Source organism: Columba livia, chromosome 1 (genome assembly GCF_036013475.1).
Source record: "Columba livia isolate bColLiv1 breed racing homer chromosome 1, bColLiv1.pat.W.v2, whole genome shotgun sequence".
NCBI lineage: Eukaryota > Metazoa > Chordata > Aves > Columbiformes > Columbidae > Columba > Columba livia.
In genome coordinates this window covers 204,908,672-204,926,147 of record NC_088602.1, presented here as the reverse complement: position 1 = coordinate 204,926,147, position 17,476 = coordinate 204,908,672, and the positions used below count along the sequence as shown (strand labels likewise).

The window sequence follows — 17,476 nt, the reverse complement described above, 5'->3', positions numbered from 1 at the left end:
CCCATGAAGACCAAGTAACACACTAGGGAAAGATTCAGAATGTTTGAAGTTCAGTCTGGGTCACTGGACTAAAATGCAAGAGGGGTTTTGTTTGCATTGGAGGAAGCTGCAGAAAGGAGAAGCCAAAATGTATGAACTTTTTTGGTCACTTGTGTGGCTGTGAGGGCTTTGTTTGAGTGACACCGATTAGCTTTAGCCTAGAAGTTGGTGTTGAGTTGAGTCTAAAAATACTCAGGCAGAAATGGTGTTCTTATATACTTTTTTTCTATAAATCCTATTACATCAAAAATCTTTCACATATGCCCGAAATCCTTTAATATTATTTTTAAAGGTCAGCAATCAGATTTTTTTATATATTGCACCACATTCAGAGTGGAGTTTATAGCATCCTGATGAGTTGTTTTTCTTTGTCCCCCCACATCTCATATTTACAGTATTGACAATGTTCTTTACAAGACAAGGTTTTCTAGTCCAACCCATACCTTGGCAGCGTGTCCTCTATTTTGATGCAATGTATTGTTAAGGAGTTACTTTAAAACCTAATTTAAGAGCTGATTAGTTAAAGTATAGCTTAAAACATTTTGTAAAACTAAAGCTTGAATGAGGATCTGTCACTCACATTGCTTATGAGTTGATTTATTTCCTTTTATTTCTTTACTTTTACTCCAAAATGCAGCTGGAGAATGATTACAGAACAGAACTGATCACTTTATACCTCTTAATACCTTTGACAGAATGCTATAGTACTTGTGTTTTAGACTTTTCATGAAGAGATGCTTAATTCTGAACAAAGTATTTTTGAATGTTTGTTTGTTTTTAAATCTTCTTTGATCTTACTTATATACAACAATTAGGTATAAAACATCAGGTCTGTATTTAAGATCTGTTTATTTGACTTGCACATTTGCCAGCTGTTGCAGTTTCATGCTGAACATGAGGAAGGTTTGTGTTTTCCCCTGAAGTTCATGGAATCTTTCTAGTAATGAGTGAGAGAACTGGAAACTTTTGTTCAATTTTCTCTGATTGAAAGAAGGTCCGAGTTGATTCTTAAGTGATTTATTTCTACAAATACATTATTTTTGTAGGATTCTTGGCTCTTAATTTTGGAGATGCTTATTCCTTCGACAATACGTATTCCTAATGGTATTTAGAAGATGGCTACACGTCACTGTTAGATTAACTGAAATTGATATTGTTGTTGATGTTCTTTGTTCAGGCACCAGAATTTCCTGAGTTCACAGCTAAAGTTCAAGAAGCAATAAGTTCCTTGGGTGGGAGTGTTTTTCCTAAACTTAACTGGAGTGCTCCAAGGGTAAGAATGATGACTCCCTAAACTTGTAATAGGTGTTATATATGTGTTTTTTGGTGTGTTTTTGTTTTGTTTTGTATTATCGTAACACATTGGAAAGTAGAAGACACTAGTGTTCCTGAGGAAGGAACAAGTGATAGACAAGATGTCAGTAAAATATGATACATCAGAATGGATTAGGATCATGGGTACATGAATGGATACATCAGGATGGATTAGAGCTTGATGGGGTGCTGCTGGTGAGGCTGATGCAAGACAGCGTTGGCTTTTTTACCTGAAACCCTGTGTCCTTGTCACAGATCAGTGTGATGGACAGACTCTCCTTATTTAGGATACTACTTGAAGACTTTGCCTGAGATAGAGATTAAAAACCCCACATTTTTTAAAAAAGCAATGAACTTCTCACTAGTTACTTTTAGGTACCCTAACTTAAGGATGGGTACACCCAAATGTTTATATATCATATTCTCAAGGGAAACTTATATTCAGTCAAGCATTCCAAGAAAGTGCCTGGAAACAGTAAAAACTTGTGTTTTAGAATGGATTTGGTCTTTCAACAGTGTTCATAAGAAAAGCAATAACCATTGTGTCTCTTGTAACAGCTAGTAAAGTTTTCCTCAAAATTAAAAATATATATATATTTCTGCATGTATTTCAAATGTTGCATAATATTTAGATAGATGTGCAGCTTGTATTCCTTCCAGCTCATAAAGGTGTGTTTTTGGATAATCTTTTGTTGTTTAGGATGCCTACTGGATAGCAATGAACAGTTCTCTGAAATGTAAAGCTCTCAGTGACATCTTCCTCCTCTTCAAGAGTTCAGACTTCATTACCCGTGACCTCACTCAGCCGTAAGTAGATTTCTAGAAGACAATCTATTTATACCAAGTAAAACAAATCCCACCCCCTTCTCAGTTCTTTTGAAAGATCTTACTCTTTACTGTACAGTAGTGATAAATATCTGATACAAAAATACATATTTGTGTTTAAAAGTTGTTCAGGTACAGTAATTTAAGTTTGTAATATAAGTACTAAGTTTGTAATATAAGTTTCAAGTACAGTAGTAAGTTTGTTCTTTGAAGCTTCTCCCACCTCTCCCCTCCTTCTTTGTTTCCCTCCACTGTGTAAAAACAAATGCCAGGTCCGATTTAGTGCAGAGAATTGTGAGGCAAATTATCTTCTTTGTTACTTACCTAGTAAACCAGAACTGTTCACCTCGCTTCAGTCAACAAGAGGGGAGCAGCCTCTGTTTTGTTGTTATATTCATTCTCTTGATTTGAATATGCAAACGAGTGAAGGGCAAAACAGGAGGACATTATTTTAAAGTGGTACATGCAAAATGACACTATGGACTAAAACCACTTCTTACTGAATTGCTTTCCAGGGCAAGTGTTGGTTTAAACTTGGAGGTTTGTTGCCTTCACACCCCCTTTGGCATTTATTTTTGGCCCTCTACCTTATTGTTGTCACTTCTCATGGTAATACAGTGCAATTTTACCATGTCCCTTTTGAATTTTAAAGTTGCTGAAGTTTGTGTGGCTGCCTGGAAGATGCCTGAGACTTCTGCTAATGTATTCATAGGGCTCCTTCTGAACCCAATTTCTTGTAGCCCTTGAAAAAAATACACACTGAAAACTGTGATTAGGGAGAATAGTTACAGATAAAATTACAAATATGGTGTGCTTGGGGTTTATTTTATCTGCTCACATGAAGAGAGTACTTAATTATATAGGAACAGTTTCCTCCTGATTCATGTTACTCATTTCTGAAATACAGCCTTTTTCTGAAAGAAAATAAAATTAGAATTTAATGTTCTTATTACTATTAGTACCATTATTGTTTTTTCAGAAAAGCAGAATTTCAGAGAAAAAGGGCAATCCAAGAGATTGCTTTCCAATAATTATTCAGTGCTTATTTCTATTACTGCAACCTTTAGGAGACTCAGTTAAATGCAGGGCCCTTGTTCTAGGTGCTTTATAGGGGGTTACAAAGCATCACAATCTGTGTTAAGTAGCTTATGACCTGATAAGAATTGTCTTTTCTAAAATGTGAAACCAATTGCATTAATGCTGTGCAACTGACTTATTTCTTTTAGTCCTGCAACTCTAGTAACAATTTTCCCCAGTTTGTTGGTGCATTAAAAAAAATGATAGGTAGCAACATCTTCATCCTCTCTGCATTTATGGAGTGCTAGCAGTGCTGTCAGTCCAATTCTGATGCTGGGTTTACTTTATTTCTAACCTACAGCATGAGGGGAAGAGACTGAGAAGGAGGGGAGAAGATGTTTGAGTGAGAAGGCAGTTTGAAAAATACGTTCGGAAAACAATTCTGAGCTTTGAGAAGTCTGGGATCACAGAGAGGGAAAGGGATGTAGGACACAAGAAATCTGTAGCTTGCATTTTGAAGTTGAGTGAATACTGATTCTCAAAAGACTTTTGTGCCTTATCAAGGAACTTTTTTTCATGCTTTCCCCTAATGGGAGGCCAGGTGCCTTGAGGACGGTTTGCTCAGAGGGTAGAGCACTACAGTTTAATGTGTCCTTTTCAGGACTGCATCTTATGGTTCCGAAAAGAACTGCACACTTCGTATCACCCCTTTGTGAATATTAATACAGGGTTTATATTCTACTATCCTCATGTATAAAGAGGTTCGGCTAGAAGCATCCCAAGCTCCTTGGAGAATTTCTGTTTGGTTAACCACTTTCTAATGAGTTTAGGACACAATCAAGTGTTTAGCAAGCACTATTTTATTTAGGAGATGTGTCAACTCTTCGTGTGTTTCTGTGCTCTTAGTTGATGCCATTCATACGGTAGAACGAGTTGGTTCAACCGCCTTCACTGAGACTGAAATCAGTACATTTTCTGTCAGGTTTTATCTTGTATCAGGTATATTTAGTGCTTCAGTGCTCCCTTTGCCCTCCGCAGACAGTGCTGGCTTCACGGTAGAGGCAATGAATGCGTTCTGGCTCCTGTGCTATGAGATTTCACAGCATGAGTGTTACCTTGAACCAGCAGTAATTTCACAGAATGTCAGGAATTGGAAGGGACCTCAAAAGCTCATCCAGTCCAATCCCCCTGCCGGAGCAGGAACACCCAGATGAGGTTACACAGGAAGGTGTCCAGGTGGGTTTTGAATGTCTGCAGAGAAGGAGACTCCACAACCTCCCTGGGCAGCCTGTTCCAGGCTCTGTCACCCTCACTGTGAAGAAGTTTCTTCTCAAATTTAAGTGAAACCTCTTGTGTTCCAGTTTGTACCCATTACCCCTTGTCCTACCATTGGCTGTCACTGAGAAGAGCCTGGCTCCATCCTCGTGACGCTCACCCTTTATATATCTGTAAACATTAATGAGGTCACCCCTCAGTCTCCTCCAAGCTAAAGAGCTCCAGCTCCCTCAGCCTTTCCTCACACAGGAGATGCTCCACTCCCTTCAGCATCTTTGTTGCCCTGCGCTGGACTCTCTCCAGCAGTTCCCTGTCCTTCTGGAACTGAGTGGCCCAGAACTGGACACAATATTCCAGGTGTGGTCTCACCAGGGCAGAGTAGAGGGGCAGGAGAACCTCTCTCGACCTGCTGACCACCGCCTTTCTAATCCACCCCAGGATACCATTGGCCTTCCTGGCCACAAGGGCACAGTGCTGGCTCATGGTCATCCTGCTGTCCACCAGGACCCCGAGGTCCCTTTCCCCTACACTGCTCTCTAATAGGTCATCGTTCCCCAATTTATACTGGAACCTCGGATTGTTCCTGCCCAAATGCAAGAGTCTATACTTGCCCTTATTATACTTCGTTAAATTTTTCCCTGCCCAGCTCTCCAGCCTGTCCAGGTCTCTGGATGGCAGCACGACCTTCACTGTATCTTCTGTCACCAGGGCACCCACCTCGTTCATCAGTGGGCCTACATTGCCTCTGGTTTTGGTTTTATCTGCCACATATTTGAAAAAGCTCTTCCTGTTGTCGTTGACCCCTCTCACCAGGTTGAATTCTAAGGAGGCCTTAGCTTTCCTAGTTGCCTCCCTACACCCTCTGACAACAGCCTTATATTCTCCTCAAAAGGTCAGCCCCTCCTTCCATGATCTGTAAACTCTCCTCTCCCACTTGAGCTTACCCAGCAGTTCCCTGTTTAACCACGCAGGTCTCCTGGCTCCCTTCCTTGACTTCCTACATGTTGGGATGCTCTGATCTCTTCACCTGAAGTTCACATCAGTTTTGTCAGAACAGTCTTTGTTTTTGGAAAGTAGGGTTAATATGGACTGTGCAGCCTTGTGGTTTCCCTGAATTTGAATGGAAGTTGTACTTAGGACCAGGGGAACACGTGTGACGTGTAAAATCACTTTGGTCTCTATGTATCTTATATTTTATGGACATATTATACTTGATTAAAGCACATTTTGTTTTACTTGATTAAAGCACATATTATTGTCCAGTTTGTGCATGGTATTTCCAGATTGCTAAATTATTTGTACAAAATGTCCCCACCCAAACAGTGAAATGATTATTGCTGAATCAGAACAGTGGTCTTCCTTAATTATACCATTGATTAGCTGCCAGTTCCCCAGTGCTTAGCAAGCAGAAATTAAAAATGTAACTGGCATAAGAACATGAAGTGCTGAACAAATGAAAATTTGATACATAATCCATCCAAATCCCTTGGAACGGCTACTCAGAGGGAGGATAAATACACTGAATTTCTACTTCTTTCAGTAATACTCAGTATGCTCTAAAAGTTTCTTGCCATGCATAAATAACAGCTGAAATGTTGTAGGCCCTTTTGTTTTCTGTTCAATTGTATTAACTTAAAAATCCACTTAATGGGTTGTAATATGGAGGAGGCTTTGCAAAGGCAGTTTGAAGATCTGTTTCTTAATACAGCCTTGCCAGTGACGTGGGACTTAAGGCAAACCACTTTCTTCTCCTCTTCCTTCCTCTCCCGTTTTCTGTCTGCTTGTCTGGTATCGATCTGTACACTGTTCAGGTCAGGGAAGTGCTCTTGCTGTAACTCTCAACTGTCTCAAGTTCCAAGAAAATTTTGGCTTTGCAATACGTCAATACAAACCCTTAAAAAATATGGTCTTAGCGCAAATATACTGAGCATGACTAGATAAGCTTTGACTACTTTAAAGGTTTGGGCTCTCTCATGACGTTGACACAATTTGGTTGAAAAGTTCAGAATAATGGGTCAACTTTCCTCGTTGTTAATTTTGTATAAATGAACAAAGACTTCAGAGGGATGCACTCGTTAATGTAGTCAATGTTGTTTCTGCTTCAAAGTAAGCGTTCCATTTGACTTTGAGTTCACAAAAAACTCATGGGTGGTGTGATCCAGAACTTTTCAGGTTTTAATGCAGGCTTTCAAAAACTTAGTGTTGTGGATATGGGATAGAAAGGTAACTTTTTTTGGTTTTTAATTGAGATTTCTGTTCAGTGATTAGGACTCCACTTCTGGACAAAAATCCTTTTAAAGCCCTGTTGAGTGTATTGGATTAGAACACTGTTTTTTCCTCATTGTTAGAAAGTGTGGACTTCATTTAGTTAAGATATATTTATATTAGTCTCAAGGTGGGCAACTATGAGCAGTAGTCCTAACAATATGGTAATGCCTTTCCATTATAAGATAAGCTTGTTCTTATATTGTGCTCTCTAATAAACCTTATTTACTCAGACTTTGGAGGTTGTTCCTGTTCTACAGGACAAGACTGGATGTTTTAAATCTGCAGGTGCTACTATTGGGATTTTGAACGCTCAAGTGTTGTTATTTTTCCAGTTGTTTGATAATTACAACCGTAGAGGTGAAATAAGAAGTCCTGTAAATTCAATGTTGTTGAAAAGCACCCTAATGCAGAGCACATCTTTTGCAGGGCTTATTGTAGAGGGGCAGAATGAGTCACGTTCAAGAATGGCAGTTTTCTGAAGTACGTAGGTGTTGAAAATTGACTTTTAGTATTTGATAAAACCAGCTGGTGCTGTGGACCTGTGTCACGGAGGCACCCCGTAGGTTAATTTAAGGGACAACAAGGTCCAAAACCAACTTTTATTAAACCGGTGAGAAACAGGGTTTTAGCACTCCAAAAGTGACTTAAATACAGGTTCGGATATCAGTTGAGGAAAATTATTGAGGCAGCAACTAATACAACAGGCGGTCCACAGTGTGCATGCACGTGGCTTCACCCAAAACAATGCCGGAGCCGTCCCCCAGTCCCGGAGGAGTACACACTTGCCTAAACAAGGTGCGGGATTATTTTTAAAGAGATACACGCACTTGTAGTGAGTATGGGAAGCGTACACTCGTGATTGTGCGAGGGTAAATTTATAATACACCCGCAATCCTGCGAGAGTTAATTTACTTACACGTGCAAGTGTGCACGGAATCCTACATGTGCTTATGTGGAAGCACGGGAGGAGAATACACTCGCGATTGTGCGAGGGGCTCTCGGCAGCCACTCGCAATTGTGCGAGGAAATAATTTATACACGTGCTCGTATTGGGCACGGAAAGTTAAGCGTGCAAGTGTGCACGGAAGGAAAATACACTCGCGATTGTGCGAGGATTAATTTTACATGCGCTCATATGGAGCACGGAAAGTTACACGTGCATATGTGCACGGAAAGTATAAATATACTCGCAATCCTGCGAGAAGTTTTACTTACACCCGTGGCGGCAAGGCAAGCGGGGTCCCCATCCCGGGGAGGGGGCTCTCGGTGGCAGCATCTTGCTCGTGCTCCGAGAGACCCACACAATGCGCTGAGTCTCAACGAGAATCCCGTTTCTATCTGATCAGATCTGACTGTAGGCACTCTAGAAGCTTCTCTGCACCCCCACACTGGCTGTGGGTGCCCCTGAAGCCTCCAAACATCCCCCACACTGGGCACAGCTCAGTGTGCCTTGGCACTCCCTTCTTCTAATGTCGCAGGAGCCAGGGTGCTCCGGGCCAAACAAAAGAAGCTGTTAGCCTCAAGTAGCAAAGGGGGAGATGTGCCATACTGAAGGAGGGAGGGGGGTTTGCATTCTGCCACAACCTGTTACTTCCTGAAAACTTTTTGAGAAGCTGGTTAGGCACGTGAAGTAGAGTCTAAAAGTAGCCACTCAACCCTGCCTAAGCACAGGAAGAACAGTGAAGGGACCATCTGTGCCACATTTAGTAGGTAAGAAGGATCTACTAGGTAAGAGTGCAGGTGAAACAACTCCCACGGGGCCAAGGAGAAGTTTCCAAGTGTATTAATGTTCAAGTTACAAAGGAACACGAGGGAAATGCTTTTTATTTAGTTATTTATTTATGTGTTTATAAAAGGGCTTGGTTAAAATTTAAGCTCCTGTTTCTGAGAGCAGTTGAGAAAATCTGCTCTCGAGTGAGGTTTAGCCCACCAGGCTCCTAAGCACATTATTTAACCCTAAAACCTAGCAGGTGTTTTAATCCTTTTTGTTTTTAAGCTAACATTCTGAATAATTTTTCTTATACCAGCTTTATGCTTCTAAATATTGAATTACAAATTATAAAGGAATTACAAGATTTTTTTGAGATATGGAGGAATAACATCCTGTGTTCTCCTACCAGCACACAGGAGGCAGTGTTGGCTCAGAAAGATGTGACTCGGCACTCGGGAGACCTTTTTCCTGGAACAGAAGCTGTTCATTTAGACTTAAGTGTAACCTGTTTCAAGGTAGAAAGTTTCACATGAGAGGATGTGGAAAATGAGGCCTTTGATTTATTTTTTTTTCTCGTGGTTTCACTCATATCCCATTCTTCCTAGCAATTTAGAGTGTAGGACAAGATTCTCTTTTGAGTGGTACGTGAATTTTCTATTTCTTTTAGCCCTTAAAGCTCAGTATTCAAGAAATAAAGATGCAGTTCAAAAGCTGTTAGAAGTTTCTCCTTGATGTTTTATTTTTATTAAAGTTTTAAAATAGCCTATGAGATGACTTTGACAATTCTTATATTTGTAATAGTTTATTATCCACAGAATAATCGCAGTGATTTGCTGATGAGCAGGAAAGATACTGGAGGTCTTACAGACCTTTTCTCACTGTTGAAAACTGAACCACGTAATGACTTCACATCCTGTTGTCAAGTCTATGCATTTGGAGATTAACATACAGCAGTTACGTGTAAAGAGACCTTGATCCTTCTGTTCTTGACGTCTAAATCTGTTGACCACAGCACAAGGCCTGTAAGCAGTAGAGTTTAATTCCTTCAGCCTTAGTAGTATTCAAAATGATAATTTTCAAAGGCTCCAGAAAAGAGAGCCCAGATGTCTCTCAGTTTTGGGTTCATGAAGTCTGTCTGATTGTTCTTTCAAGTACCTCCACACCCAAATACGACGCGGTTTAAAGAAGCCCCGCTTACCCTTCTGCCTCTTCTGATCAAGAGTTCATATGTAGTAGAGGAATTCAGCTGGGTCTGAACAATTACTGGTAAAAGATATAAAATTGCAACTACCTCAAGTTGCCCAAAATTTTCACCCCAAAAGGAGTGTTAGTAATGTCCTTTTATTGATAAAAACTTTTTAGAAGGAAAGTGAGACTATAAAAACCTGAGTTTATTTTGTCTTTTGCTGCATTCTTCTATTTTTTTTTCCTCATTTGTATGCAGTCCTGTATCATTAAGGCTCAAGAAAAATAACCTTGCTATGTTTTGCAGTATTTTTGTCTGTATTCATCGTTTTGCCCGCCAAGGAACAAGGCAGTATCCTTCCCCACATAGCTGTCACCCAAACTATTTCATGATTGAGCAGGGGATAATTTGGATTGTTGATAAGGCTGGTTTTTGACTGCTGGAAAAGATTGGATGTTGTTGGAATGAAGCAGATGGCAGGTAAACCAATCTCAGATACAGAAGTCTGTGAGAGGTAATACAGGTCCTAGTGTGCAAGGACTGTAAAAGTCCATGTGCTAGACTTCTACTGCCTATTTATATACAGTTTATAACTGGTTTTGTGTGGGGGTATATTTTGTTGAGCACGGTAGGCATATATACTAGTAAGGGAGGAATTTTGAGTCTAGCGAAAGTACAAGCTCTCATGAGTTTGTTTCCGTTGCCTTGACAGATCTTAAATTACTTGGAATATAAACTGTAGTTGAAGGATGTTATCTGTTTGCATAGGCTTACAGATATATGTGATCTGTTTGCTTACAGTACTTCTGGAAAGCATGCTTGCCATCACCCTTTTCTGCATGTAGTAGATATTAAAGTCTAAACAAAAACATGTGAAATTTATTTCTGCTGGCTGTATACTCTCACAATAGCTTTTCCCTTCAAACCGAAGGCTGGGCTGCCACGTCTTGCAAACGCAATGCTTATAGTAGAGATGTTAGAATTTTGGATTGCTTAACCATGTTCTGTGCCAAATGGAAATAGCATAAATGTTGCCATTTAAGACTATTGCTCAGCAGTGACCCTTCACGCAGTTCTTCTGCACATCCAAGTAGTTTGTTGCCAATAAGGCCAGGGAGTACACTTGGAAGGAAAATGCGTGTTCTTTTGTGAATTCCCTTTGAAAGTTGCAGCATCTATTGCAGGATTTGCTGTTAAAATGACAAAAAGGTACATAGAAGTTGGTTTGGGTATAATTGTCTCCATTCCTGATAATTCCTGAAAGGTGGCACACAGAGCCCACTACTCACAAGGAACAAAACCATGCGCAGTTATGGGAATAGTTTTGTTTATTCCCACTCTTAAGAGATTTGTAAGAGTATTTCTTACGCCTCTTAGTTTAGAAAGATACTGTGCTGTGGAATCAGAAGCGCTGTGGTGCTGCTCTGCATCCCTTATTCATGGAAATGAGCTGCTGCAAGGCCTGGTGATGTGTCTCTGTTGTGTGGTTTAGAAGTTAAACATTAAAAGTACAAGGGAAAACGTGCTGCAGTGGAACCAGATGAGATTGCTCAAGTTTCCCTGGTTCTTTGAGAATCCAGTTATGCCAACATAACAATAAGGAGGAAAGGAACAGCGCTGTTGATTCAAACTACAAAAACTCCGTGAATTAACAGTCACATTTTAGCCACATCCCTGTCCAACTCTAAGTGCTTCCAAATTGCACTAGATGAATAGAGGAGAATTCTTTTTTCCTTTCCTTCCCCCCGATAATTGTCGAAAGGCATTTTGTTATTGACGTATTGAATTTACCTGATTTGTACATCTTAGAGATAATTTAACAGTAGCTTTTGTGACTCGCAGATCGGGGTTATTTTTCTTACTATGGCTAAAACCTTATATGTAAAAGCAGATTTTGATGCTTGTGTGTTACTTTTCTAGATTCATTCACTGCACTGATGATTCCCCTGACCCTTCCCTGGACTACAAGGTAAGAGTCTTTGCATGATTTCTAATTTAAATGAATTGCTCACAGACAGGCTGCCATTTGTGCTTGGGCATGTGCCTATAAAATTGGTTTTGTTTGTTTTCGTTGTGTTACTTGGGCAGCATGGGGAGGCTTGGTTAAGCGCTCCAGGTCATAAGGAGTTCATTTAATTACAGATCAGAGATGAGCTCAAGTTTGGACTTTTGAAGCTTCCTTGCAGTTTCCTCTCATGTTTGTTGGGTTTTGCCAGGAAGGACAAGTTCAAAAGCTGAAAGTCATGTATTCTTGATAGTTTGCTGCTTATGAATATCACAGCTGAGGTTATGAAGAGAGAAGCTGGATGGAGTGGCTGGGGACATCCTGAACTGATGTGGTCTGTCATATCTTGTTTCATATGCTCGTTACTGGATTAAAATGTTAAGTTAGCAACATAGATATTAACGATGTTTTAAACTGTATACTTGTTGCTGTTGGTTTTATGATAGCATCTAGTCATGTCTCTAATAATAATTTTTATGTAACTACAGCATTTGTCATCATCCTGTGGGCTTAAAGGGCTTTAGAAAAGTGAATGAGCCCTGCTTTTTTAAAGCACTATCTTAATGTCCTTTAAAAACACAGGACATCTGAAAGTCAAAACGAAGAGTTTCATGTTTACACTGTAGTTAGGAACGTCATCTTTGATTACTGAGGTTTTTCTGTTGCAATTGTTAGGTGTTGGGAGTTTCCAGTACCCATGAGCCGTAATTGAGGCCCCCAAAATAATGCATCCATCTGAATACTTCAGCTTAGGAAATGCAAGAACTTGAGAAGCTGCCAGAGATATGCTTTAATTACCAGGCGGTCTGTCCTATAATAGTTTGGTTACTATTTCTATCTTGTGTCCTTATTTTAACTGATTTGCGCCTTCAAAGGCGTCACAGAATTCTGCTTGGGTGTGTACCAGAATAGAGGTTCATTTGGTTAAATTTAATTCTGCTCATCAGCTCTTTTGACTAGGGAACAACTTTCTGCCAATTCCATGGCAGATTTGATGTGTTGTACAGCAACATTTTTTTTGTTTGTTTGCTTTCTGTGCTTTATCATTAATGTAACTTTGAAGTTGTTTTGTAAATGATTTCACAGTTATAAATGCCATGCAAAGTGGAAGAAAGTAAGATAATTAAGGTGGGAAGGGGCCTCAGGATGCCTGTAGTGCATTCTCATGCTCCAAGCGGGGTAAGCGATGAGATCAAATTGGGTTGCTTGGCAATATATCAAATTTGCTCTCAAAGCCTCAGTGTATTGAGGCTGGGCACCCTCTGCCAGGTCCTCATGGTGAAAATGTTTATTCTTATGTCCAGTTTGAATCTATCTATTAATACTTTAAAGTAGTTTGAACTAGGTGGCCTTTAAAGTTACCTTCCAACCAAAAGCATTCTGTGATTCTGTGAATTATATATTAACTCTAAATGCTTTGAAGTACTTGCTAAGATGATTATGTGAACTGCAGGTTGAGATTGTTTCATTTTCTGGTGTGAGGAATAACTTCAGAGTCTTATCATTACAACAGAACTATAGATCTGGAAGGTAAACCTGTTGACAAACGTTAGGTGTTACCTGTCTCAAACAATATACTCTGTCGTTTGTTTTCCCTCTACAGCTTGTTCTTCGCAAATGGTGTGAACTAATTCCTGGGGCAGAATTCAGATGCTTCGTCAAGGAAAACAAGCTTATAGGTAAGGATTTGCTTAAAGGTAAAATTATTAGGTGAAGTTCTTGGGAGTTTGATTCTTTGAATCAGAGTTAAATCTGAAGACAGTTCTTTCTTATCACACCTCATTTCTGGAATTAATGTTTTCTTCCTTTTCCTGCAATTTAAAATGCGGCACGCCACAGTTCTCTTTCCACTGTATTTGAAAGCCTGACAACACAGCATGCTGAAAATTAAAGTGGGAATATTCTTAATTCTAATTGCTTATTCAGAAACCTCGCCCAAAGGCTCTTTTGTAAGTGACTCTTTTATATTCAGAAGTAAATTGCAACATAGGCAGCTTGCAGAATTAATACAGATGCAATTGGGTATTACGCTGATAAAACCTGGCCACATGTGGATATTGTATGCAGAAAGTTGGGGAGATCAGAACATGATGTCCACAGGTGTGTGAGGTGTCTGAGCTCATATCATATTCAGTGTAGCTTAGTCATAAAACCTGTTAGTCTGTTACTCTGGTTCAAAAGCCTAAATGTAAAATGTTTCAAGTGGCACTGAACTGGTTATCCACAGTGTGCAAAGAGCCTGGGGGTGCATCAGGAGACCTGTGACAGCTGGAAGACAGGCAGGTTGGGCTACGACATGAATTTTAGGCAGCTCTAGTGTAAATTTAGCTGAATTATACTCTTCTAGATGTATTGACTGCTCTCTGCTAACTATAACAGGAGCTTAGACATCTAGTGCACATACAGGTGCTTGAATTGAGGGGTTTAATTGCAGGCTAAATACTACTCTGGGGTTTCAATTCATTTTTGGTGCGGTCTACCATGGAATCTTTAAAGATGAACAGAAATGTAAGTAGCACAGGACTGGTGCACATTAACAAGATTGAGTTGTTCTGCCTAAACTGTTCTAACAAGGAAATGTTACAGCAGCGATGTAGCAAAGCTCTAATCCAGACTTCATAGGAAAGAAGGTGATTTTTTTACTTCAAAATAAAACCAAGTTTGCTCATTTTGTCTGTCTCGTACCTACATATTCATAAGCACCAAGATGCGTATATACACGTGGTCTGTCCAGGATTCCTCATGATGATGTGGAAGTGAAGGGGTATTAGTTATTTAGTCCTCATTGTTTCTCCTGCCTTATTTTGGATGTGCCTTTTTGTACCTGTTAGGAACTGTCAGCAGTGTGCGTCTCCATCCTGTCCCACCTCTGTGAATCGTTAGGAATGTCCTCCCTGTTCTTCGTTTTCTGATCTGGGTGGTCTAAGGGGCAGCACGTGGATGTTTTGGGATGTGCTAATCCAGGTGCTGTCAACACATTCTGTTCTCACAGCTCTTTTATTTGGCTGTTCGTTCTGGGGCTTCTGCTCTCATCTTCCCATTCTCTTGCAGGGTTTATTACAGTTCTCTGTAACAGGGTTTATCTTGCTAATAGCAGAAATTCTCCATTAAGCCACTATTGCTTAATGGCTGCTGACGTGGCTTTTTTGAAGGGGAGAAGAGCTAAATCCTATCCTGTTACACACTGCTGGAACACAACTGCCAGAGATTTGTGTCACTGTAATAACCTCTAAAACATTTGAATGTAGATTTATTATAGAATATGTATTTACTTTCAAGTACCTCAAAGAATTTGTATGCTGGCTGATTAAACACTCTGTGTATTTCATTACTAGGTTTTGAAACCTACTAGATCTATCAGTATGAGGTTTTTTAGCTAGCACTCCAGCTGCATTTCTGAAGGCAGTTCCAAGATTTTTCACAATCTGTTCCCATGCTCTTAAAATTAATAAGCCTGTCAGTCAAACTAAGGGGTGACACTTGCACAATGTAGTAAATGATTTTCCAGTTACGCATCTGCATCCCTTGAGATGCCACCATCTCTTGGTTTTTGTTTTTAGACTTGAGTTAAGCTTTGCAGTGGTATTAATAATTCAGAGTTCCACTGACATAATAAACTTTACATGAACTTTTTTAAAGAGCGTATCTTTGGAGGTAGACAGCATTGTCTTATAGTAATCTCTGTGGTTTGTATATGGTTAAAATAGCAAACTGCTATCATTGATAGATCTTTCGTGGAGGATTCTGGCTTTTTCTTCCCCTGAATATCATGAGTTACTCATTCTGCATTGACGGGGCAGGTCTTGAGTTGATATTTGTGCAGCAGGATATTGCAGTGGCTTCTGTTGACAACTATGAGAACTATGAGAACTTCTGCCAACTGAGTTGTGTGCAAGTATACAATCCAACTGATGTCAGCTTAAACTGTCTTGTAGGTGAACAAAAGTCTGAAATTAAGAGCTCATGGTGTAGCTGGGATAGTTTATCTGATGTCAGATAGGCAAGAAAGCCCTCAAGATGGGTGAATGGGAGAAATAAGGTACTAGACTGCATGCCATCCCGTTGATTTTAGGATTTAAGGTTTCACCTGCGGTGCATTATCAAATGGGTACGCTTTATTCCACCCTTAAAAAATTGATTAAATGAGGATCTTTACAGTAAACTAGGATCTATCGTCTTTTCTAATGCTTATTTTGTGGTTCCAAGTTCTTCTCACTACAGAACAGAAACAGTTTTTGACCAGAGCAACCAGGGGGAATAACACTGAAGGGAACAGACAAGAACTAGAAATTTGAACTCAGGCAAAGGTTCCTCCTGAAGTTCACTTAAAAATAGTCAAAGCATGAACTTATAAAATGAGGTTTGGAAAAAATGTAGGGCAGACTGTTCAAGGAACAAATTCCTGGTGGAAGTGCTCCAAGTATTGGAGAATAAAGCCAAACAGTAAGTAATTCTTAATGATTGAAACTTGGCAGAACTCCATCTTCTCCAATATAGATGATGACTGCATTTTTGTCTAGCTGACTTTCTTTTGCATGCCTAAAGCTCTTTGTAATCACTTGAAATTATTGACAGGTATATCGCAGAGGGACTACACTCAATACTACGACCACATCTCTAAGCAACATGAGGAAATCTGTAGATCGATACAGGAGTTTTTCAAGAAACACATCCAGTATAAATTCTTGGATGAAGACTGTAAGTATCTTAAGCCTTCAATTAACAAGGGGGCCACGGGGAGGGGAAGGAAGATGTTTATTAAAGTTTTCAAGTACTTATTGCACACAGAGTTACAAAGACTTAAAAACAGAAATGAAGGGTCTGTCTCTTTGGAGTTCTTTTGCAGGGTACAGGAGGGTTTGAAATCAAAAGGGCTTGCAGGGCAAACTCCACAGAAAAGAGCCGTGTCCTCCTGCCCATCTCTGGGCCAAATGTGTTCCCTCCACAGCACACCAAGCTGCAGCGTGCTCAATGCCACTTTACTGCTGGAGATTCAACTGTCAAAACAAGTATTTCTCAACCAAAAAAATGGCATCCCCAATATTTTAAGTCTGTGGCTGTATCCCTCTCTTCATAGCTATTGCTCTCAAAGGGCTGGTTTGGTTGTTTGTTTTTGACTTGGGAGAGTCTTATTGCTCGTGGCTGGAGCACGCAGAGCAATGTAGTTTTTGAATTATTATAAAAGTGGGAGCAAAAAAACGCTGAAGGAATAGGCTGGAGCTTTTCAGGAAGACACAGCAAATGAAGTTTTTAAGGCTTTTTCCCCTTCTAATTGTTTTTAATTAAGAAAAAGTCTAAACCTGAGGAGTGAGGTAGGAAATGCTTAACAAAAAGCATCCAGTAGCAAGCGGAATACTTGTTCATAAAGATGTTGTCAAATGGTCGCAGCTAAATTAATGATTTATTCCTTTCAGAAAGGATTTGTGAGTTTATTTTCAAGAAGTTAGAATAATTTCTGTGAGAATGTTGATGCATAGTTTAGCTGCTGAAACTTTTGAATGAAGGCCATGATACTGGATACACCTAAACAGCCCAAGTACATTGTCTTGTTCTTTAAATGTGGAGTCCCTTACAAATTTTATTGAAAATAGTTTCCTGACATGGCTTAGTGAGAACAGAATAGTGTCTTCTTGTGATGGGTGATCAACAGTGGTGAAAAATATGATGAAGGAATTAAAATCGGGTCTGGCATGGGCCAAACCTCGGTTTAGTCAAATACATAATACAACTGACAAACAATTATGTTTGTCTTCTGTAAAGCCTTGAATACTCAACCTTTAGGTACGTTTTGAACATGGTTAATTATTTTGCTGAGCCACCAGAGCAGTCGAATAGA

The 17,476-nt window shown here is 39.8% G+C and overlaps 1 protein-coding gene across 2 annotated transcripts in view; it reads left to right on the top strand.

The window, feature by feature from the left end:
• The window catches only part of CDC123 (cell division cycle 123), a 40,888-nt gene that overhangs the window by 7,005 nt on the left and 16,407 nt on the right, over nt 1-17,476 (top strand). For both annotated transcript variants that reach the window (XM_065050183.1, XM_005510303.3), the window contains exons 5-9: nt 1,217-1,312; nt 2,054-2,160; nt 11,556-11,604; nt 13,244-13,319; nt 16,216-16,338. In XM_065050183.1, coding sequence (XP_064906255.1) covers nt 1,217-1,312; nt 2,054-2,160; nt 11,556-11,604; nt 13,244-13,319; nt 16,216-16,338 — 451 coding nt within the window. The remainder of the gene's footprint in view (nt 1-1,216; nt 1,313-2,053; nt 2,161-11,555; nt 11,605-13,243; nt 13,320-16,215; nt 16,339-17,476) is intronic.